Genomic DNA, 25,694 nt, shown 5'->3' with positions numbered 1-25,694 from the left:
TTTTTAGTTTTTTATGTTAAAAAGAAAATCCATCCGTGTATTGATTTGATTTCTTTTATTTTCCTACTAGTTTCCCACAACAATCTCATTTCCAATCACTACCAGTACAGTTTAGGGATTCTCACGCTGTGCGTTAATGACAAGAAGGTGGATAATCATGTGGTTTATCATCTTCTACAAGAAGAATTGAATAATAAATTTGTCCATGGCGACACAATCTCCATAGGTAAGTAACACCTTATGCCATTCATGACTGAGTAATTTTACATAGGAAATGTATAAACAATGTAATCGCTTTTACAATGGTTTTCAAAGAATCATAATTATTAAAGATCCATTATTGTCTTAAAAATGAGATGCTCTAATCTACTAGAGAATGTCATTTTAAGACTATCGACTCTAGATTACTCTGTGTTTAATATAGGCAAATGAGAAGAAAAAATGGATATATCAGAGCACACAATAGCCACAAATATAAGTGATGTGTAAGTGAGTTGGCTTGAGCGAGCCAAGTAAACTAAAATATAACTTTTATTATTACATATAAGATAAAATAAAGTTGGTGAAGAACATTCACACAAGTACAGTGCAGGGTTTAAAAACACTTAAAATTGGTGAACTGAATGCTAAGATGCCCAGGTAATAACCATTAATGTGGGTTTGGGTGAGAGAATCTGGCAGGGAGGCACCACAAAATGCTCACGGATTGCACAAAAAGCTAAGCTATAAAAGAGGATTGACCTCACACAACAATATATCTATCTAGTGCAATGCTGGAGCAGTGCCTAAGCCTGTCAGAGTCCCAAACAATAGTGTATAAGGTAGTGTAGTAGTATGCAGAAACTCGAATATCAAATGCAAGATATAGGACCAATAATAAGAAAAGCCCAAAACAAATACCGGACTATTATACACATTAATTACGTATAAGTTGTATTCTCTATCATGTACCAATTACCACGTAACCCACATAAGGCAAATGATTTAAGCATTCAAAGAGAGCGCCTCTTTGAATGCTTAAATCATTTGCCTTATACACTATTGTTTGGGACTCTGACAGGCTTAGGCACTGCTCCAGCATTGCACTAGATAGATATATTGTTGTGTGAGGTCAATCCTCTTTTATAGCTTAGCTTTTTGTGCAATCCGTGAGCATTTTGTGGTGCCTCCCTGCCAGATTCTCTCACCCAAACCCACATTAATGGTTATTACCTGGGCATCTTAGCATTCAGTTCACCAATTTTAAGTGTTTTTAAACCCTGCACTGTACTTGTGTGAATGTTCTTCACCAACTTTATTTTATCTTATATGTAATAATAAAAGTTATATTTTAGTTTACTTGGCTCGCTCAAGCCAACTCACTTACACATCACTTATATTTGTGGCTATTGTGTGCTCTGATATATCCATTTTTTCTTCTCATTTGCCTATGTTTATGCCAGGATATAGAGCACCCCCCTGCCCATTTAATTAGCTTTTGAGATTGATTCTCTTTACACAGGGTTGATACACTTCACTTCCCTGTATGATACATTATATAATTAGTTGGGGACTCAAATTTAACTTTAATGTATATTTCTCTCCTTATGCCTATATTACTCTGTGTTTAACCCCTGCAAAGGAATACTGTGCTCCGCAAGTCCCTAGTGGAAAACTCTGCTGATCCAATTAGCATCGTTAGTTCCACATCAGAATCGTGCAACCTGCAGTTCTCTGTGAGTCCTGAGTGATCTTTCTACTGTGTGTTTAACCCCTTTTGCAAGGGATAAAAACACAATAGTGCAGGGTCGTTAGTCTTAAAATTACATGTTCTAACTGTTTAGAGCATGTAATCTTTTAACTGTAATAGCCCTTTAAGCTTTCAAAATAGTTTTGTAGATTAACTACACGTGCCACAATTCATCATATATTTAATCTATTTCTTACATTCAAAATGCTGTCACCCTTAACCATTACATCACTGATATACAGGGATGATACCATTCGTCTACTTGATTTAGGATAAAAGTTACACAAATAAAAATGTTATTAGAAGTACATAAAAAAAGTTATTTGGGGACACCTTATCCAGATCTCTTTGGCTCTCTCCTTTACTTTAAACAGATGGGTATTGAAAAAGTGGTATTCTGGGATTAATCCCTGCTTGGTTGTTGACCATTACAAGACTATATCACAGAATGAACTGATATATGTGCTGTTAGTGAGAAAAAGGTTAATTACTGAATTAAAGATACATGGAAGTCAATAGTATTCTAGTGCTGGAGCACATGCACAATGCTGATTGGTGGGTTTGCTCTACCCATTGGAGCGAGATTAAGCAGACAGATCAGGTTTTGGTGTTTTAAAAATCTTATTCACAGTATCATGCTAGGGCTGTAATTGTATGTTCCTATGAAAGATATATATTTCAATGAATGAGTCCAGACAGAAAAAAAATTATGGACCTTAATTTATCCATCTGAGTCCAACTTAAAAATAGCAAAATGTCAGGCCCACGCTAGGGGCCCGATGATCTAAACTTCGCCAGATCAGAAGACATGTTTTTTTCTCGTGAGTGGCAAAGTCTCCTATAGAAAGTAATAAAGCTTGCTTGAAAGAGACACTTTGCTGGGTAGAGCGAAGTTAGCAGTGAGTGGGCTGTACACTTTAAAATTTAAATCCTGCATAAAAAATAAATCACATTGTGCTGCTTTCTGTGTAAAGTATCTTAAAATTGCCTCTATTTTTTTATGCAGGGAAAAAACAGATCAATGTTTAGATATTAGCTGTTCCAATCAGCCAATAGAATACAAGCTCAAGCCTATTGGCTGATTGGATCAGCCAATAGGATTGAACTTCAATCCTATTGGCTGATTGCATCAGCCAATAGGATTTTTTCTAACTTAATTCCGATTGGCTGATAGAATTCTATCAGCCAATCGGAATCTTGGATGACATCATTTAAAGGAACCTTCATTCAGTAAGAAGACTCCAGATGAAGAGGATGCTCCGTGACGGATATCTTGATGATGGAGCCGCTCCGCCTCGGATGGATGAAGATAGAAGATGCTGTTTGGATGGACCACTTTGCCCCGGCTTGGATGAAGACTTCTCCCGGCTTCGTTGAGGACTTCGGCCCGGTTGGATGAAGACTTCTGCCGCTTCCTTGAGGATGGATGTCTGGTCTTCAGAACAGTAAGTCGATCTTCAGGGGGTTAGTGTTAGGTTTTTTTAAGGGTGTATTGGGTGGGTTTTATTTTTAGGTTAGGGCTTTGTGCCCAAAAGAGCTAACTGCCCTTTTAAAGGGACAGTATACACTCATTTTCATAATACTGCATGTAATAGACACTACTATAAATAATAAGATGCACAGATACTGATATAAAAATCCAGTATAAAACTGTTTAAAAACTTACTTAGAAGCTGTCAGTTTGGCTCTGTTGAAAAGGTAGCTGGAAAGCCCACTGCAAGTGGGAAATAAGACACTCCCCCTCCCCCTTCTTTTGCATATGAATAGACCCTTTACACAAACAGGAGCAAGCTGGAGAAGGTAGCTGACAGCATTCACATAAAGCATTGGGGCTTGGTTAGGAGTCTGAAAATCAGAGCAATGTTATTTAAAAATAAGCAAAACTATACAGTTATTTTTTTAAAAAAAGTTTATGGGCTATATAAATAGATCATCTACAAAACATTTATGCAAAGAAAAAATGAGTGTATAATGTCCCTTTAAGGGCAATGCCCATCCAAATGCCCTTTTCAGGGCAATGGGGAGCTTAGGTTTTTTAGTTAGGTTTTTATTTGGGGGGTTTGTGTGGGTGGTGGGTTTTACTGTTGGGGGGGTATTTGTGTTTTTTTTTACAGGTAAAAGAGCTGATTTCTTTGGGGCAATGCCCCGCAAAAGGCCCTTTTAAGGGCTATTGATAGTTTAGTTTAGGCTAGGGTTTTTTTTTATTTTGGGGGGGCTTTTTTATTTTGATAGGGCTATTAGATTAGGTGTAATTAGTTTAAAGATCTGTAATTTGTTTTATTTTCTGTAATTTAGTGGGGGGTTTGTGATTTAGTTAGGTTAGGTGTTAGTGTAACTTAGGTTAGGTTTTATTTTACAGGTCGATTTGTCTTTATTTTAGCTAGGTAGTTATTAAATAGTTAATAACTATTTAATAACTATTCTACCTAGTTAAAATAAATACAAACTTTCCTGTAAAATAAAAATAAACCCTAAGCTAGCTACAATGTAACTATTAGATATATTGTAGCTAGCTCAGGGTTTATTTTATAGGTAAGTATTTAGTTTTAAATAGGAATAATGTAATTAATGATAGGAATTTTATTTAGATTTATTTAAATTATATTTAAGCTAGGGGGTGTTAGGGTTAGGGTTAGACTTAGATTTAGGGGTTAATACATTTAATATAGTGGCGGCGACGTTGGGGACGGCAGATTAGGGGTTAATAAATGTAGGTAGGTGGCGGCGATGTTAGGGATAGCAGATTAGGGGTTAATATTATTTAACTAGTGTTTGCGAGGCGGGAGTGCGGCGGTTTAGGGGTTAATATGTTTATTATAGTGGCAGCGATGTCCGGAGTGGCAGATTAGGGGTTAACATTTTTATCTTAGTATTTGCGATGCGCGAGGGCCTCGGTTTAGGGGTTAATAGGTAGTTTATGGGTGTTAGTGTACTTTTTAGCACTTTAGTTATGAGTTTTATGCTACGGCGTTGTACCATAAAACTCTTAACTACTGACTTTAGAATGAGTTAGGGATCTTGGAGGTAGAGGGTGTACCGCTCACTTTTTGGCCTCCCAGGACAGACTCGTACCGGCGCTATGGAAGTCCCATAGAAAAAAGGGTTTACGAAGTTTACGTAAGTCGTTTTGCGGTAAGGCCAAAGAAGTGTGCGGTGCCCCTAAACCTCGTAATAGCAGCGGGCGTAAAAAAGCAGCGTTAGGACCTGTTAACGCTGCTTTTTTACCTTAACGCACAACTCGTAATCTAGCCGATAGTTATTACACAGAAATCAGTTGATAGGGAATTTATTAGTTAAATCTTACTGAAAAATGGAGCAAAAGTTGCAGGACAGAAATATCTAATCAAAAAATGTATACCAGTTTGAAGCTAGTGGGAAAAAATACTATATCAGCTAATCAAAGAGAAACTAAATTTAGAATACATTTTAAGATGATCTTTTACCTAGGAATGTCTCCAAATGGAGAAAAGATGGAAAAATTGCTGCCCTAAATGCTCATTTGTAAACCAGATTTTGTACATTATATATGGGCTTGTCCCAAAATTGATCAGTTTTGGTCTAAGGTGTCATTTTTTTTTTTATCCAATCTTCATAATGTAAAGATTGTGCTTAAAGGGACATGAAACCCATTTTTTTTCTTTTGTGATTTAGAAAGAGCATGTCATTTTAAACAACTTTCTAATTTACTTCTATTATCTTGCTTCATTCTCTTGATATCACTTGCTGAAAAGCATATTTAGATATGCTCAGTAGCTGCTGATTGGTTGCTGCACATAGAGGCCTTGTGTGATTGGCTCACACATGTGCATTGCTATCTCTATAACAAAGGATATCTAAAGAATTGAGCAAATTCGATAATAGAAGTAAATTGGAAAGTTGTTTAAAATTACATGCCCTATCTGAAACATGAAAGTTTATTTTTGACTAGACTGCCCCTTTAATTGTTTAAAGATAGTTTTCCTAGATAAAACAGATTACGGAAGGAACTGGAACTTAATTGTTACAACAATAATATTAGCTAGAAAAATTATTTTTAAATGTATGGATTGGAAATAAAGTACCTACTATAAAACAGCTTAAAGGGACACTGAACCCAATTTTTTTTTCTTTCATGAGTCAGATAGAGCATGCAATTTTAAGCAACTTTCTAATTTACTCCTATTATAAAAAATTTCTCCGTTCTCTTGCTATCTTTGTTTTAAAAGCAGGAATGTAAATCTTAGCAGCCAGCCTATTTTAGGTTCAACACCATGGATAGCACTGGCTTATTGGTGGCTTACATTTACCCACCAAGAAGTAGGCATAACCCAGGTTCTAAACCAAAAATGGGCCGGCTCCTATGCATCACATTCCTACTTTTTAAATAAAGATAGCAAGAGAACGAAGAAAAATTGATAAAAGGAGTAAATTAGAAAGTTGCTTAAAATTGCATGCTCTATCTGAATCATGAAAGAAAAATTTTGGGTTTAGTGTCCCTTTTAAATATGACTTGATCCATCAACTGGTTTTAGAGAGATATGATTTATTTCATAATAGTGCAGGAAGTAAGATGATATTTAAAGGAAAATTGCAACCATTTTTGAAATCGTTAGATTATATTCAGCTTCTGAATGTAATGCTCGTGGGATATTTCCCTATCAGACCAAACTTGGCCAGTAGTCTTCTTATCCCGGCGTCAAGTGGAAGGATAAGGAAATATCCCAGAACAAAATGAGTGTAAGGAATGAGGTAAGGAGTACTCACGGTAGACAGGGTAGTCCTTTACGGCAAAAAGATTAAAGGGTCATGAAACCCAAAAAATTTCTTTCATGATTCAGATAGAGTATACAATTTTAAACAACTTTCCAATTTACTTCTATTATCTAATATGCTCCATTCTCTTGGTATCCTTTGTTTAAAAGCATATCTAGAAAGGCTCAGGAGCTTAACGCCTGCTGCTAATTGGTGGCTGAACTTGTATGACCATTTTCATTGGCTTACAAATGTGTGCAGCAAGCTCCCAGGAGTGCATTGCTGCTCCTTCAATAAAATATACCAAGAGAATGAAGCAAAATTGGTAACAGAAGTAAATTGGAAAGTTGTATAAAAATGTATAATCTATCTGAATCATAAAATAACATTTTGGGGTTTCATGTCCCTTTAAGGCAGAGAATGGTCAGAGACAGGCGGAGTTCGGCAACAGAAATGCAATCCAGCAGTATAGCAGTTCAGGGGTAAACCAATAGAATGGTCAGGAACAGGCAGAGGTCAGCCACAAAAGGTAATCTAGCAGTATAACAGTTCAGGGGTAAACCAATAGAATGGTCAGGAACAAGCAGAGGTCAGCAACAAAATGTAATCCAGCAGTTTAGCAGTTCAGGGGTAAACCAGGCAGAGTAGTCAGACAGAGGCAGAGTTCAGCAATGATAAGGCAATCCGGCAATTCAAGGGTTACACAGGTAGAGTAGTTAGACAGGCAGAGTTCAGCAATAATAAGGCAATCCAGCAATTCAAGTAATAAAGTACCTAGAAGCACACCCAGTAACACCTATACTTGAGCAGTGAATGTAAGTTATGCAGGTTCTTACATAGGCGTCGATTCGCACCAAGAGGAGTTCAAAGGATCCAGCTTGAGAGGGGAATAGACGTGCGGCGATGACATCATCGCAGCACGCTCACAGCAACCGCCGCATCCCTGGCCACAGCCAGAGCGGCGCAAAGGAGTGGCGTGACACTGAATGCTCTAGGTCAAGATCCGATTACCTTTATTATGAGCGATAATTAGAAAGCTACTTAATTTTCGTGTGTTATAACTGTAAGTGAATCACAAGACAAAAGTTGTATTTGATATGTTTTTTTATACGTGATGTATTATTTAAGAATTGTACAACTTTTTTTAAGCAAATTCTAATAAAGTGCACAACAGCATAAACAGCATATAAAGTAAATATTTTGTATAAACAAAAATCCCTACAACAATGACTGAGCTTTTTAGAAATAATTTTTTAGACATGTTGCTTTAATATTGAATTATTCAATAACCTAGTACAACTGTCTGCAAATGCATGAATCGCTTGCTGGCGAAGACTTGTTAACATCTACACATTTCAGATGGATCTTCGTTATTTATCTAACAACTTAGAAAATGTTTAGAATGTTCACAGTTGGTAAAAAAAAAAGGATATTTCATAAAATGTGTTTTCAAAATCATGAAATTGATTTTGATGATCATGTTGCTTTTTAACAATGCATAAATAATATAATGTTGGCCAAGGAAAAACCAATAACTCGAATGGAGTGGAATATGCAAATTAGATGTCTGAAATGATGAATGATTGTACTTGTAAGATGCTGAAATCTATTTTTGCCGTCCCTTCATGTTGACAGATACAGAGGCTATGGCAGGTCTAGCCTTCCTGTGTTTGAAGCGTTCCAAGCTGTACACTGCAGACTTGATGGTAAAAATCAGGAATGGAATCACAAATATCAAGCAAAAGATTATAAACTCCAAAAACACAGATGGATCCTTAGGAAACATTTACAGCACTCCCCTTGCTGTGCAAGTAAGTATATTGTTAACCAGCTGCAAGTGTACGGTGAGGTGCATAGGTACTACTAGTTATATGGTCACAGATGGATTTGGTATTAAATGATTAGATGTCTCAGTGGATTATCTTACTTTATATGACTTATCTAGTTCCCGTTCTTATAAAGTCCATTTTGAAGCAACAATTCTCAAACAAGGAGATACATTTGTGTGTTTTCACAGCTCTTAGTTGAGTGTGTTAGGAGGTATGTGCTCTGGGAGATGTTATGTATAGGAGTGATGAGCCGTAGTTTTATACTAACAAATGCACATATTTGAATATAAAATGGGGCTAAGAAAGTTGGAAAATAGCTGCATATGAAAAAAACTATAATTTTATTCATCCATATAAAAAAAATATTACATATGGAGGTGATTCAAAAGATGGATTTAAAGCATTTTTTTCGCCAATAACAGGATCTGAATTATCAGAGTGTGGCTATTTTTTCTTATTTCCATATGGCAAGCTAGCTGCTTGTTCCACTGCCATCTGCACCCTGCTGCAGTGTGGGAATTGTAGTTCTTTTTGCCCTTACCATTTCCAGTTTTCAAAGTCCACAGGAGGCTCGTGAACAGTGGCTTTGCATACAATTAGAATGTGGCTAGTTGTTAACAGAACAAAGACAATTCTGAGATTGACTGAACAAGATTTTTATCCTCTTCATTTGTGGACATTAAAAAAAAATCCTAATTTGTTGTGTTAATTAAAGGGACATAAACCCCACATTTTTCTTTCATGATTCAGACAGAGCATGCCATTTTAAATATGCGTGGATTTGTCTCAAGCACTATATGGCAGCAGTTCTTATTCATGGAATAAACTTCCATAAGAAGTGGTAATGACAAACACTGCCTGGGATAAGCATAAGGCTATCGATAAGTTTATACTTTTATGAAATATCGGGCAGACTTGCAGGTCTATGGTTCCTATCTGCTGTCAAAGCCTATGTTTCTGCAAGAATGTTATCCATTTGCAAAGCACTAGATGGCAGCACTATTTCCTTCCATGTAGTGCTGCAGAACTAGATCCCTATTCGACAAAAAGAATACCTTGGGAACAAAGCAAACTTAATAATAGAAATGTAAAACTTTTTTTAAAATTGCATGCTCTGTCTAAATCACAAATTGAAATTTTTGGGTTTCACATCCCTTTAAGATCACTCCAGAATGCATTCTATGATTTAAAAACTGTTCATCACTGGTCCCTTCTTTTAAAGGGATATTAAACACTATATTTTTTTGCATAATTGTTTTGTAGGTGATCCATTTATATATCCTATACAGCTTTTTTTTTTTTTTTTAAATGTACTGTATATTTTTTTGCTTATTTTTAAATAACATTGCGCTGATTTTCAGACTCCAAACCAAGCCCCAAAGTTTTAGTAAAATACTGATGTATACCTACTCAAGCTTGCTTCTGTTTGTGTAAAGGGTCTTTTCATATGCAGAGGAAAGGGGAGTGTCTGCTTTTTTTGCTATAGAACCACTTTCAGTGGGTGTTCCAGCTATCCTTTTTAACAGTGCTAAACTGGCAGCTTCTATGTAAGTTTTTAAACAGTTTTATACTGGATTTTAAGATCAATATCTGTGCATATTATTCTTTATAGTAGTGCCTATAACATGCAGTGAAATGAAAAAATTAGTGTTATACTGTCCCTTTAAGCTACATGACTAGCCTTTTTTTCCAGGGTACATCTGATCAATAAGTTGAATTTGTAATATTTAGTTTTCATATCTCTCTCTATCTATCTATATTATTATTATTATTATTATTATTTTTATATATATATATATATATATATATATATATATATATTGCTATTTATTTATCTATTTATCTATATATCAGATAATACTCAGTCTTCCAGGCTGCAGCACTATGCAGCCCAATATCTGAGACTATGGGGCCAATTTATCATTGTCTGTCTGACATGATACGCTGTATGCAGACAGCATATACATTCTGGTGAACTGCTTGTGCAATGCCGCCCCCTGCAGATTTTCGCGCCAATCGGCCGCTAGCGGGGGGGTGTCAATCAACCTGATCGTATAGGATTGGGCTTATTGATGTCTGCATCCTCAGAGGCAGCGGACCAGTTATGGAGCAGCGGTCTTAAATCCGCTGCTTCATAACTGCTGTGAGCATCAGGGGCCATTCGGCCCTTGATAAATCGGCCCCTATAGATCCCGCAGACCTCTGCTGCAAAATGCTGCTACTGAGCATGTCTCCATTAACTTTTTCAGCTGTTTGCTTCTACTGAGTATGCTCAAAATATATGAAAAAAGGGGACTTAATACTGTCTGCAACCACTACTTGTTTTTTTCACTAACAAAAAAAACTAAATAATAACTGATGTAGCATTTTTTTGCTGAATGTTCAACTAATGCGTTCCAATGATAAGATAACTTTTTTTCAACTCAAAACAAAAAATACTCGGTTTACTTCAAATTTTTAGCATTTCCAATAAGTGAGGTTGTCCAGAAAAATGCCAGGTTTTAAAGAAATTATTTATTATTATTTATTTATTATCGGTTATTTGTAGAGCGCCAACAGATTCCGCAGTGCTATAAACATAGGCGGAATACAAGGAAACATTTATAGGGATCAGACGGGTAGAGGGCCCTGCCAAGAGTCGCACTGTTGTAGTCCTCTCTAAAGAAGGGGATCTACAAACAGTATGGCTCTTAGGCTTACATGCTAAGGGGGTTCAAGGGGATAGCAATGGAGGAGAGGAAAATGTGTTCTCACAGAAAATGAAATTGAACAGTATACAAAACATAAATTATTATTGTTCTATTCCCTCTAGTTCCTCTCTGCTTTGGGAACTTCAAATGATGAGAAAGAATGTTCCCAAGCAATTGGTGCACTACTGGATGCAATGAAAAAGGGACAGTTCTCTAATCCTATGATGATGTCACAGCTAATGCCTGTTTTGCACCAAAAGTCTTATTTGGATGTTACAAAAACAGATTGTACCATCAACAAAAGTAAGTGATATTCTATAAGTTTTGATAGGTAAAATCAATTGGTCAGCATATTCACGTCAATACAATTTAACTTGTGTGTCTTAGGTGCTCTGATTTTTTTTTTTTTTTAAATCCAGCTCTTATGACCAAGAGAAAAGTACAACTGAATAGGAGACACAGCTCCAAAAAGTATAATGAACACAAAGTTGGAGTTTTTCTTTTTTTTTTTTGACCTTCGGTTCTGTAAACATCATGAAATAACAAAACAAAAAAAATGAGAAGCAATAAAAGAAAAAAACCTATGACAGAAAATGTTTATAATCTGTGTAAATTTCTCTTGTTAAGTGTGTTCAGTCCACGGGTCATCCATTACTTATGGGATATATTCTCCTTCCCAACAGGAAGTTGCAAGAGGATCACCCAAGCAGAGCTGCTATATAGCTCCTCCCCTCATATGTCATACCCAGTCATTCTCTTGCAAGTCTCAACAAAGAAGGAGGTCGCGAGAGGAGTTGGAGTTTACTTAATTATTCTTCAATCAAAAGTTTGTTATTTTAAATGGCACCGGAGTGTGCTGTTTTTTCTATCTCAGGCAGTATTTGGAAGAAGAATCTGCCTGCGTTTTTTATGATCTTAGCAGACGTAACTAAGATCCACTGGCTGTTCTCGACATTCTGAGGAGTGGGGTAACTTCAGATAATGGGAATAGCATGCGGGGTCCCCCGCAAATGAGGTATGTGCAGTATAATATTTTCTGGGAATGGAATTGACTAAGAAAACACTGCTGTTACCCGTATGATGTAAGTACAGCCTTAAATGCAGTAGTAGCGACTGGTATCAGGCTGATAAATGTATGCGCAGTTGAGTTATTTTCTAGGGACTAGAATTTGACTGAGAAAATACTGTTAATACTGAAATAATGCTTAAGCCTTTATCTGCAGTAGAAGCGACTGGTAGCAGGCTTAGTGATAACTTTGCATGACATTGAAAAAGTTTGTTTTTAAAACGTTTACTGGCATGTTATTCGTTTTGTGAGGTACTTTGGTGATAAATCTTTTTGGGCATGATTTTTTTCCACATGGCTAACGTATTTTTCTGCATAGAAACAGTTATATCAGGTCTCCCACTGTTGTAATATGAGTGGGAGGGGCCTTTTTTAGCGCCTTGTTGCGCAGTTAAAATTCTAGCACAGTCTTCCTGCTTCTTCCTCCTTGATCCAGGACGTCTCTAGAGAGCTCAGGGGTCTTGAAAATTCGTTTTTGAGGGAGGTAATCAGTCACAGCAGACCTGTGACAGTGTGTTTGACTGTGATAAAAGCGTTAAATCTTAATTTGATTATCCGTTTTTGGGTATTGAGGGGTTAATCATCCTTTTGCTAATGGGTGCAATCCTCTGCTAATTAATACATTTACTGTTAAAAATTGTTGACTATAACTGAATTAGTTCATTGTTATTCAACTGTGTTTTTGAAAAGCGCTGCAGCGTTTTTTATATTGCTTGTAAACTTATTGAAAGTGATTTCCAAGCTTGCTAGCTTCATTGCTAGTCTGTTTAAACATGTCTGATACAGAGGAATCTGCTTGTTCATTATGTTTAAAAGCCGATGTGGAGCCCAATAGAAATATGTGTACCAATTGTATTGATATTACTTTACATAAAAGTCAGTCTTTACCGATAAAAAAATTATCACCAGACAACGAGGGGGAAGTTATGCCGTCTAACTCTCCTCACGTGTCAGTACCTTCGTCTCCCGCTCGGGAGGTGCGTGAGATTGAGGCGCCAAGTACATCAAGGCCCTTACAAATCACTTTACATGATATGGCTAATGTTATGAAAGAAGTATTATACAATATGCCCGAGTTAAGAGGCAAGCGCGATAGCTCTGGGTTAAGGACAGAGCGCGCCGATGACACGAGAGCCATGTCTGATACTGCGTCACAATTTGCAGAACATGAGGACGGAGAGCTTCATTCTGTGGGTGACGGTTCTGATTCGGGGAGACCGGATTCAGAAATTTCAAATTTTAAATTTAAGCTTGAGAACCTCCGCGTGTTGCTAGGGGAGGTGTTAGCGGCTCTGAATGATTGTGACACGGTGGCAATCCCAGAGAAATTATGTAGGCTGGATAAATACTATGCGGTACCGGTGTATACTGACGTTTTTCCTATACCAAAAAGGCTTACAGAGATTATTAGCAAGGAGTGGGATAGACCCGGTGTGCCTTTTTCCCCTCCTCCGATATTTAGAAAAATGTTCCCTATAGACACCACCACACGAGACTTATGGCAGACGGTCCCTAAGGTGGAGGGAGCAGTTTCTACTTTAGCCAAGCGTACCACTATCCCGGTGGAGGATAGCTGTGCTTTCTCAGATCCAATGGATAAAAAATTAGAGGGTTACCTTAAGATAATGTTTGTTCAACAAGGTTTTATATTACAGCCTCTTGCATGCATTGCGCCTGTCACTGCTGCAGCGGCATTCTGGTTTGAGTCTCTGGAAGAGGCGATTCGCACAGCACCATTGGACGAGACTTTGAGCAAGCTTAGAACGCTTAAGCTGGCTAATGCGTTTGTTTCGGATGCCGTAGTGCATTTAACCAAACTTACGGCTAAGAATTCCGGATTCGCCATACAGGCGCGCAGAGCGCTATGGCTTAAATCCTGGTCAGCAGATGTAACTTCTAAGTCTAAACTACTGAACATTCCTTTCAAAGGGCAGACCTTATTCGGGCCCGGCTTGAAGGAAATTATTGCTGACATTACTGGAGGTAAGGGCCACACCCTTCCTCAGGACAGGGCCAAATCAAAGGCCAAACAGTCTAATTTTCGTGCCTTTCGTAATTTCAAGGCAGGAGCAGCATCAGCTTCCTCCGCTCCAAAACAGGAAGGAACTACTGCTCGTTACAGACAGGGTTGGAAAGGCAACCAGTCATGGAACAAGGGCAAGCAGGCCAGAAAGCCTACTCCCGCCCCCTAAGACAGCATGAAGACAGGGCCCCCTTTCCGGAGACGGATCTAGTGGGGGGCATACTTTCTCTCTTCGCCCAGGCTTGGGCAAGAGATGTACAGGATCCCTGGACGTTGGAGATTATATCTCAGGGATACCTTCTGGATTTAAAAACTTCTCCTCCACAAGGGAGGTTTCATCTGTCAAGGTTATCAACAAACCTAGTAAAGAAAGAGGCATTTCTACAATGTGTACAAGACCTCTTAGTGATGGGAGTGATCCACCCTGTTCCGCGAACGGAACAAGGGCAAGGGTTTTACTCAAATCTGTTTGTGGTTCACAAAAAAAAAAAAACCTTCAGACCAATCTTAGACTTAAAAATCTTAAACAAATTCCTAAGGGTTCCATCGTTCAAGATGGAAACCATTCGGACCATCCTACCCATGATCCAAGAGGGTCAATATATGACCACAGTGGACTTAAAGGATGCCTACCTTCACATACCGATTCACAAACATCATTATCGGTACCTAAGGTTTGCCTTTCTAGACAGGCATTACCAGTTTGTAGCTCTTCCCTTCGGGTTAGCTACGCCCCCGAGAATTTTTACAAAGGTTCTGGGCTCACTTCTGGCGGTACTAAGACCACGAGGCATAGCGGTGGCTCCGTACCTAGACGACATTCTGATACAAGCGTCAAGTTTTCAAAATGCAAAGTCTCATACAGAGATAGTTCTAGCATTTCTGAGGTCGCATGGGTGAAAAGTGAACGTGGAAAAGAGTTCTCTGTTACCACTCACAAGGGTTCCTTTTCTAGGGACTCTTATAGATTCTGTAGAGATGAAGATTTACCTGACGGAGTCCAGGTTATCAAAGATTCTCAATGCTTGCTGTGTCCTTCACTCCATTCCAAGCCCATCAGTAGCTCAGTGCATGGAAGTAATCGGCTTAATGGTCGCGGCAATGGACATAGTGCCATTTGCGCGCCTGCATCTCAGACCACTGCAACTATGCATGCTAAGTCAGTGGAATGGGGATTACTCAGATCTGTTCCCTTTGCTAAATCTGGACCAGGAGACCAGAGATTCTCTTCTCTGGTGGTTGTCACGGGTTCATCTGTCCGAAGGAATGACCTTTCGCAGACCAGATTGGACGATTGTAACAACAGATGCCAGCCTACTAGGCTGGGGAGCAGTCTGGAACTCCCTGAAGGCTCAGGGATCGTGGACTCAGGAGGAGAAACTCCTCCCAATAAACATTCTAGAATTAAGAGCAATATTCAATGCTCTTCTAGCTTGGCCTCAGTTAGCAACACTGAGGTTCATCAGATTTCAGTCGGACAACATCACGACTGTGGCTTACATCAATCATCAAGGGGGAACCAGGAGTTCCCTAGCGATGGTGAAAGTCTCGAAGACTCTTGCCACCTGTCAGCGATCTACATCCCAGGCGTGGAGAACTGGGAGGCGGATTTTCTAAGTCGCCAGACTTTTCATCCGGGGTAGTGGGAACTTCACCCGGAGGTATTTGCTCAACTGATTCGTCGTTGGGGCAAAGCGGATCTGGATCTCATGGCATCTCGCCAGAACGCCAAGCTTCCTTGTTACGGATCCAGGTCCAGGGACCCGGGAGCGGTGCTGGTAGATGCACTAGCAGCCCCTTGGGTTTTCAACATAGCTTATGTGTTTCCAACCCACCAAAAAAAATAAATAATAATGGCGCTAACTCCCTTTTAAAATATAATAAAATCACTAATGTCAATTCTGTTTATCAATTCTTACACCAAACATGTGTAGTATCCAATAAGTATTAAATTAATAAATTGAATCCCTGTATACAATTATAGGGTAATCAAAATAGAATACACACAAATCAACAGTAAAACAAATGGAATAACAAAAACGTTTTACCACTTTCCAAAAGATGTCAGTCCATAAATCACTATAGTCCTCTGCTGCTTGTTTACCAAATGGATCCTTCACACCAAATGAAGTAGGGCAAAAACTTTCACTCTGAAAAAGAAAAAAGCGCAAAGAGAGACTCAAGTGCAATAAATAACACAAACGCTGCTGCTCTTAAAAATATGCACTTACAATGTTTTATTAATAATACAGCAGTTTAAAAACATAGCTTTCTCCTTTAGGGTAAAATATCCAAATACTCAGCTGCTCCGGTCTGTTTTCACAGCCTAGTTGTCTTTTTTTCCCAATGTCCGTTCCCTTCAACTGTTCACCGGAACTATCAGTGTATGGGAAATCCTTGTTCCTGGGGCTACGGTGGCCCTAAATGTCCAAAAAGCAAAGCGTTCTATTCCTAGAACTACGGCTCCTCTGAAGAACCAAAGTGCAATCCTATGATACCTCTACGCGTTTCTTCTGCTATCCTGCAGACTTTTTCAAGAGGATGAAGAGTCAAATGCTAGGTGGATCAGATGTCCGTCACAATAAAAACCCTCATGGCAGATCCTATTGGTTAGAATTTCCTCTATGTTCTACAGGTAAAAAATATATGCTCTGGGTCCTAGAGACCAAATCCATAATGCTATGTTGCTTTTCCTGATAACAAGGATATACGGTTTAATAACAACATATCTAAAGTTAATACATGCCGCAAATAACAAATAGTATGCACCAAATATAAATATCCTAAAACATAAATATGTAGCAATAATATTAAAATCCTTGAACTAGGTAAAATCTTATAAGAGATATATGTAAAATTAATACTTAAAATTAATACAAAATATTTTATGCATATATTAAGAAGTTGAATCCCTGCAAGCTAATCAAAATTCATCTATATCTGGAAAACATTCTGGAGATTACATTTAAACGGTATTGTGTATATTAAAGATTTGATTATTACCTAACATAATATTATTAAAAAAATTCATTTTATATTTAAAATGTGATAATTGGAGGTTATTTAAACTTTATTTAAAACTGAGGAGAAATGAAAAAGAAAAAATTGAAAAAGAAAAAATTATACAAGAAGTGCTACTAAGGAACTCTGAATCTATTTAGATCGAATCAATAGTCACATAAAAGCTGCTATGTCAATATCTATATTCAATCCTTTTGGATGTAAGCTATTAAGTTTTTGTATCCAAAAGGTTTCTTGCTTCCTTAGGCTCATCAACCTATTACTACAACTGTTAGGTATCCAATCAATTGCTTGTATTCTTAGAGACCTAGGGTCTCCCCCATGATGTTCTGCAAAATGTATTGGTACACTTCTTGTATAATTTTTTCTTTTTCAATTTTTTCTTTTTCATTTCTCCTCAGTTTTAAATAAAGTTTAAATAACCTCCAATTATCACATTTTAAATATAAAATGAATTTTTTAATAATATTATGTTAGGTAATAATCAAATCTTTAATATACACAATACCGTTTAAATGTAATCTCCAGAATGTTTTCCAGATATAGATGAATTTTGATTAGCTTGCAGGGATTCAACTTCTTAATATATGCATAAAATATTTTGTATTAATTTTAAGTATTAATTTTACATATATCTCTTATACGATTTTACCTAGTTCAAGGATTTTAATATTATTGCTACATATTTATGTTTTAGGATATTTATATTTGGTGCATACTATTTGTTATTTGCGGCATGTATTAACTTTAGATATGTTGTTATTAAACCGTATATCCTTGTTATCAGGAAAAGCAACATAGCATTATGGATTTGGTCTCTAGGACCCAGAGCATATATTTTTTACCTGTAGAACATAGAGGAAATTCTAACCAATAGGATCTGCCATGAGGGTTTTTATTGTGACGGACATCTGATCCACCTAGCATTTGACTCTTCATCCTCTTGAAAAAGTCTGCAGGATAGCAGAAGAAACGCGTAGAGGTATCATAGGATTGCACTTTGGTTCTTCAGAGGAGCCGTAGTTCTAGGAATAGAACGCTTTGCTTTTTGGACATTTAGGGCCACCGTAGCCCCAGGAACAAGGATTTCCCATACAGTGATAGTTCCGGTGAACAGTTGAAGGGAACGGACATTGGGAAAAAAAGACAACTAGGCTGTGAAAACAGACCGGAGCAGCTGAGTATTTGGATATTTTACCCTAAAGGAGAAAGCTGTGTTTTTAAACTGCTGTATTATTAATAAAACATTGTAAGTGCATATTTTTAAGAGCAGCAGCGTTTGTGTTATTTATTGCACTTGAGTCTCTCTTTGCGCTTTTTTTCTTTTTCAGAGTGAAAGCTTATGTGTTTCCACCTTTTCCGTTGCTACCTCGACTGATTGCCAGGATCAAACAGGAGAGAGCATCGGTGATTCTGATAGCGCCTGCGTGGCCACGCAGGACCTGGTATGCAGACCTAGTGGACATGTCGTCCTGTCCACCATGGTCTCTACCCCTGAGGCAGGACCTTCTAATTCAGGGTCCTTTCAACCATCCAAACCTAATTTCTCTGAGGCTGACTGCTTGGAAATTGAACGCTTGATTCTATCAAAGCGTGGGTTTTCGGATTCGGTTATTGATACATTAATACAGGCTCGGAAACCTGTTACCAGAAAAATTTACCATAAGATATGGCGTAAATATTTATATTGGTGTGAATCCAAGAGTTACTCATGGAGTAAGGTTAGGATTCCTAGGATATTGTCCTTTCTACAAGAGGGTTTAGAAAAGGGCTTATCCGCTAGTTCACTAAAGGGACAGATTTCTGCTCTGTCTATTCTTTTTCACAAGCGTCTGGCAGAGAATCCAGACGTCCAGGCCTTTTGTCAGGCTTTGGCTAGAATTAAGCCTGTGCTTAAAACTGTTGCTCCTCCTTGGAGCTTAAACTTGGTTCTTAAAGTTCTTCAGGGTGTTCCGTTTGAACCCCTTCATTCCATTGATATTAAACTTTTATCTTGGAAAGTTCTGTTTTTGATGGCTATTTCCTCGGCTCGGAGAGTCTCTGAGTTATCTGCCTTACATTGTGATTCCCCTTATCTGATCTTTCATTCAGACAAGGTAGTCCTGCGTACTAAACCAGGGTTTTTACCTAAGGTTGTTTCTAACAGGAATATCAATCAAGAAATTGTTGTTCCATCTTTATGTCCTAATCCTTCTTCAAAGAAGGAACGTCTTTTGCATAATCTAGACGTGGTCCGTGCCCTGAAGTTCTACTTACAGGCAACTAAAGATTTTGGACAAACTTCTTCTCTGTTTGTCGTTTACTCTGGACAGAGGAGAGGTCAAAAGGCTTCGGCTACCTCTCTCTCTTTTTGGCTTCGTAGCATAATACGTTTAGCCTATGAGACTGCTGGACAGCAGCCTCCTGAACGAATTACAGCTCATTCCACTAGAGCTGTGGCTTCCACTTGGGCCTTTAAGAATGAGGCCTCTGTTGAACAGATTTGCAAGGCTGCAACTTGGTCTTCACTTCATACTTTTTCCAAATTTTACAAATTTGATACTTTTGCTTCTTCGGAAGCTGTTTTTGGGAGAAAGGTTCTACAGGCAGTGGTTCCTTTTCTTTAAAGTCCCTGCCTTGTCCCTCCCATCATCCGTGTACTTTAGCTTTGGTATTGGTATCCCATAAGTAATGGATGACCCGTGGACTGAACACACTTAACAAGAGAAAACATAATTTATGCTTACCTGATAAATTTATTTCTCTTGTAGTGTGTTCAGTCCACGGCCCGCCCTGTCTTTTTTGAGGCAGGTTCTAAATTTTTAAATTATAACTCCAGTCACCACTGCACCCTATAGTTTCTCCTTTCTCGTCTTGTTTCGGTCGAATGACTGGATATGACATGTGAGGGGAGGAGCTATATAGCAGCTCTGCTTGGGTGATCCTCTTGCAACTTCCTGTTGGGAAGGAGGATATATCCCATAAGTAATGGATGACCCGTGGACTGAACACACTACAAGAGAAATAAATTTATCAGGTAAGCATAAATTATTCATAAACACTTATATTAAGAGACTTCTCCATGTCATCTGTTCCTGACCTGAACCCAAAAAAGCGGCATGAATCTAAAGCAGAAACTGTTTACAGTCTATATACACTTTATGCATACACATATACAATGTCAAAAACTGTTCCTAACCTAAACGAAAAAACACAAAACAATAAAAAAAAATATATATATATCCCCTCCCAAGCCTCGCGGCCTAACCCTATTTACAATTATGAATTAAACATCCAGTATTGTGGAAGAAAATCTTTCATAATAAGAAATATGAACTCTGGTGAATTCCTTTTTGGATGTATAAATTGACTCTGAGTTGAAAGAAGACACAATATTACTTTAATCCATTTGTAGAAATACGATCTCAAATTATTTTCAGATAGAGGTGCAATATCTTGTATTTTGATTGTCATTTAAAGTTTCATGGTGTTAACAAATTCAGAAAAACATGGAGCATTAGGGGATTTCCAATTTTTTAAAATTAGGTTACGTGCCGCCAGTATAGCCATGTTAATCAATTGTTGATTATCAAATAGCAAGAAAATATAAAAGGTGAGAGATTTTGATCTGGATGAATTTATTAAGCCAGAAGGTAATCTTTCCCCAATACTGCCTAATCTTAAGGGCAATACCAGAGGCAATGCAAAATATCAGCTTTTTCTCTATTACATTTAGAACAATTACGGTGTTGACTTTTTTGAGTCCATTTATTTAGTCTATCAGGGGTGAGATATTCATTATTTCTCTTACATGGTGTATCCAGTCCACGGATTCATCCTTACTTGTGGGATATTCTCAATCCCTCCAGGAAGTGGCAAAGAGAGCACACAGCAGAGCTGTCCATATAACTCCCCTCAGGCTCCGCCCCCCAGTCATTCTCTTTGCCGCTCTAACAAGTAGCATCTCCACGGGAGGGTAAAGAGTATGTGGTGTTAGATTTGTAGTTTTTATTTCTTCAATCAAGAGTTTGTTATTTTAAAATAGTGCCGGTTTGTACTATTTACTCTGAGGCAGAAAGTGATGAAGATTTCTGCTGAGAGGAAAAAGATTTTAGCATGTTGTAACTAAAATCCATTGCTGTTCCCACACAGGACTGTTGAGTACCGGAGAACTTCAGTTGGGGGGAACAGTTTGCAGGCTCAACTGCTTAAGGTATGCTCAGTCACTTTTTTTCTAACAAGACTTGGTAATGCTAGAAGACTGACAGAAATCCCCATGTGGGAAGGTAAGCCATATTCTGAGACTCAGTATAGAAGGATGGCTTAGTTAAAAGGGCTTAAATCACTGGTGGACACTGTTATGGGGAAAATCGATTATTTTTTAATATAATCTGACGTTTGCACAAGTGTTTCTCATGTTTGGAACACTTTCTAGGGGTTTTATACGCCTGGCATAATTTTAGACACCTAAGGCCCCACAACTCCGGAGTGAAGAGGGAGGGGGCCTAATTTTCACGCCTCAGTTGCGCAGTTGTTTTGCAAGTCAGCTTCATGCAGCTTCACATGTAGAGTCCAGAGATTGCAGGGGGACTACAGGGAGGCTTATTTTCGTTCCAAAACTAATCCCCAAGGAAGGTAGGGCCACAGCAGAGACTGTGGCATCGTGCTGTAGTGTGTTAAACCTGTGGCAGCTTCAATTTGCTCCGGTTTGGGCAATAAGGGGTTAATTGGCTTGATACTTGGTGTGCAATCTTTTCAAAGCATTAGGATCATATGGTGTAAATTTCATAAAGATCGGATGTTTTTTTGAGATTTGGTAAAAAAGTGTGTGCTTTTTATTATTTAAAGGCACAGTAACGTTTTTTCAAAAAGTGTATTTTTCTGTATTTGAGTGCCATCTAAATCTGTCTAACATGTCTGAGCCTACAGATAGACCTTGTTCTATGTGTTTGAAAGCCATGGCGGTACCCCCCATTGCATTTGTGTTTAAAGTGTGCTAAAGTATCTAAACATTTTAATGACCATGCAATGACACTTAAAAATGTAGCCCAAGATGATTCTTTGACGGAAGGTAATGAGGATAGTCCTCCTTCCTCTCCCCATGTGTTGACACCAGTTACACCCGCGCAAGCGTTGCCTAGTACCTCTAGCGCATTGTGCCCTATTACATTACAATTAGCAGCAGTCATGGATAATTCCCTTGCAGCATTTCTATCCAAACTGCCAGTTTTTCCAAAAAAGCGTGATAGCTCAGTTTTAAGAACAAAGGATGAGCAATCAGAAGCTTTGGATGATTTATCTGTCGTACCCTCACAACACTCTGAGGTGGCAGTGAGGGATGGTCTGAGAAATTTCTGACACAGGGAAAGTTTCTCAGCGGGCAGAGTCAGATTCCTTAGCTTTTAAATTTAAGCTGGAACACCTCCGCGTCCTGCTTAAGGAGGTTTTAGCTACGCTAGATGACTGTGACCCCATGGTGGTCCCAGAAAAATTGTGTAAAATGGACAGGTTTTTAGAGGTCCCTGTATACACTGATGCGTTTCCGATCCCAAAGAGGGTGGCGGATATTGTGACTAGGGAATGGGAGAGACCAGGTGTACCTTTTGTTCCCCCCCTATCTTTAAGAAAATGTTCCCCATAAATGACCCCAGGAGGGACGCGTGGCAGACAGTCCCTAAGGTAGAGGGAGCAGTTTCAACACTTGCTAAGCGTACAACTATACCAATAGAAGACAGTTGTGCTTTTAAAGACCCTATGGATAAAAAATTGGAAGGTTTGCTGAAGAAAATGTTTGTTCAGCAAGGTTTCCTTCTCCAGCCAATTGCCTGCATTATTCCTGTAACTACTGCAGCGGCTTTTTGGTTTGAGGCGCTGGAGGAGTCGCTCCAGAGGGAGACTTCATATGACGAAGTCATGGATAGAATTCACGCTCTAAAGCTGGCTAATTCTTTTATCACTGATGTCGCTTTCCAATTAGCTAAGTTAGCGGCGAAAAATTCAGGTTTTGCCTTTATGGCGCAAAGAGCGCTTTGGCTCAAATCATGGTCGGCTGACGTGTCGTCCAAGACAAAGTTACTAAACATTCCTTTCAAGGGAAAGACCCTTTTTGGTCCTGAGTTGAAAGAAATTATCGCGGATATCACTGGGGGGGAAGGGTCATGCACTCCCGCAGGATAGACCGTTTAAGGCCAAAAACAAGGCTAATTTTCGCTCCTTTCCCAACTTCAGGAGCGGACCTGCTTCAACCTCTGCTGCCGCAAAGCAAGAGGGTAACGCTTCCCAGCCTAAAGCAACCTGGAAACCCTTGCAGGGCTGGAATAAGGGTAAACAGGCCAAGAAGCCTGCGCCTGCTGCCAAGACAGCATGAAGGGGTAGCCCCCGATCCGGGACCGGATCTAGTAGGGGGCAGACTTTCTCTCTTTGCTCAGGCTTGGGCAAGAGATGTTCCAGAACCCTGGGCATTAGAAATTGTTGCTCAGGGGTATCTTCTAGAATTCAAGGACTCTCCCCCAAGGGGAAGGTTCCACATTTCTCGTTTGTCTTCAGACCAGACAAAGAAACAGGCGTTCTTACGCTGTGTAGAAGATCTTCTAAAGATGGGAGTGATACACCCAGTTCCAATTGCAGAACAAGGACTGGGCTTTTAATCAAACCTGTTTGTAGTTCCCAAAAAGGAAGGAACTTTCAGGCCAATCCTGGATCTAAAAATTCTAAACAAATTCCTCAGAGTTCCATCTTTCAAAATGGAAACCATTTGGACAATCTTGCCGATGATCCAGGAAGGTCAATATATGACTACCGTGGATCTAAAGGATGCGTACCTACATATTCCTATCCACAAAGATCATCATCAGTTCCTAAGGTTCGCCTTTCTGGACACGCATTACCAGTTCGTGGCCCTTCCTTTCGGGTTGGCCACCGCTCCCAGAATTTTCACAAAGGTGCTAGGGTCCCTTTTAGCGGTACTGAGACCACGGGGGCATTGCAGTAGCACCTTACCTAGACGACATCTTAATACAGGCGTCATCTTTTCACAGAGCCAAGGCTCATACGGACATTGTTCTGGCTTTTCTAAGGTCTCACGGGTGGAAGGTGAACGTAGAAAAAAGTTCTCTGTCCCCGCTCACAAGGGTTCCCTTCCTGGGAACACTAATAGACTCGGTAGACATGAAAATCTTTCTGACAGAGGTCAGGAAGTCAAAACTTTTGAATACTTGCCGAGTTCTTCATTCCATTCCTCGGCCTTCTGTGGCTCAGTGTATGGAGGTAATTGGTTTAATGGTTGCGGCAATGGACGTGCCCGAATTCATCTAAGACCACTGCAACTGTGCATGCTCAAACAGTGGAATGGGGATTATGCAGATTTGTCTCCTCAAATACAAATGGACCAGAAAACCAGAGACTCTCTTCTCTGGTGGTTATCTCAGGATCACCTGTCTCAGGGAATGAGTTTCCGCAGACCGGAGTAGATTATTGTCACCAACTGATGCCAGTCTGTTAGGCTGGGGTGCGGTCTGGGACTCCCTGGAAGCTCAGGGTCTATGGTCTCGGGAAGAATCTCTTCTCCCGATAAACATTTTGGAACTGAGAGCGATATTCAATACGCTCCAGGCGTGGCCTCAACTAGCGGAGGCCAAATTCATCAGATTTCAGTCGGACAACATCACGACTGTAGCGTACATCAATCATCAGGGAGGAACAAAGAGTTCCCTAGCGATGAAGGAAGTAACCAAGATCATCAAATGGGCGGAGGATCACTCCTGCCATCTATCTGCAATTCACATCCCAGGAGTAGACAACTGGGAGGCGGATTTTCTGAGTCGTCAGACTTTCCATCCGGGGGAGTGGGAACTCCACCCGGAGGTTTTTGCTCAGCTGACCCAGCTATGGGGCATTGCAGAATTGGATCTGATGGCATCCCGTCAGAACACCAAGCTTCCCCTTTACGGATCCAGATCCAGGGATCCCAAGGCGGCATTGATAGATGCTTTAGTAGCGCCTTGGTCATTCAGTCTAGCTTATGTCTTTCCACCGTTTCCTCTTCTCCCTCGGCTAGTAGCCAGAGTCAAACAGGAGAAGGCTTTGTTAATTCTGATAGCGCCTGCGTGGCCACGCAGGACTTGGTATGCAGACCTAGTGGACATGTCATCGGCTCCACCATGGAAACTGCCATCGAGGCAGGATCTTCTAATTCAAGGTCCATTCAAGCATCCAAATCAAGTTTCTCTGCAACTGACTGCCTGGAGATTGAACGCTTAATTCTAGCTAAGCAGGGGTTCTCTGAATCAGTTATAGATACTCTGATCCAGGCCAGAAAGCCTGTCACCAGGAAAATTTACCATAAGATTTGGCGGAAATATCTTTGTTGGTGCGAATCCAAGGGTTACTCGTGGAGTAAGGTTAGGATTCCAAGGATATTGTCTTTTCTCCAAGAAGGATTGGAGAAAGGTTTGTCAGCTAGTTCCTTAAAGGGACAGATATCTGCTCTGTCTATCCTGTTACACAAGCGTCTGGCAGCTGTACCAGACGTTCAGGCGTTTGCACAGGCCTTGGTTAGAATCAAGCCTGTTTACAAACCTGTGGCTCCTTCATGGAGTCTAAATTTAGTTCTTTCAGTTCTTCAAGG

At 39.3% G+C, this 25,694-nt stretch overlaps 1 protein-coding gene across 1 annotated transcript in view; it reads left to right on the top strand.

Annotated features, from left to right (window-relative positions):
• LOC128648794 (transcobalamin-2-like) overlaps positions 1 to 25,694 on the top strand; it is a 160,723-nt gene that overhangs the window by 131,892 nt on the left and 3,137 nt on the right. The window contains exons 5-7 of the mRNA XM_053701666.1: positions 71 to 226; positions 8,096 to 8,271; positions 11,102 to 11,282. Of these exons, the coding sequence (XP_053557641.1) occupies positions 71 to 226; positions 8,096 to 8,271; positions 11,102 to 11,282 (513 nt within the window). The remainder of the gene's footprint in view (positions 1 to 70; positions 227 to 8,095; positions 8,272 to 11,101; positions 11,283 to 25,694) is intronic.

This window comes from Bombina bombina, chromosome 2 (genome assembly GCF_027579735.1).
Source record: "Bombina bombina isolate aBomBom1 chromosome 2, aBomBom1.pri, whole genome shotgun sequence".
Taxonomy (NCBI): Eukaryota; Metazoa; Chordata; class Amphibia; order Anura; family Bombinatoridae; genus Bombina; species Bombina bombina.
This window is presented reverse-complemented; position numbering and strand designations above follow the sequence as displayed.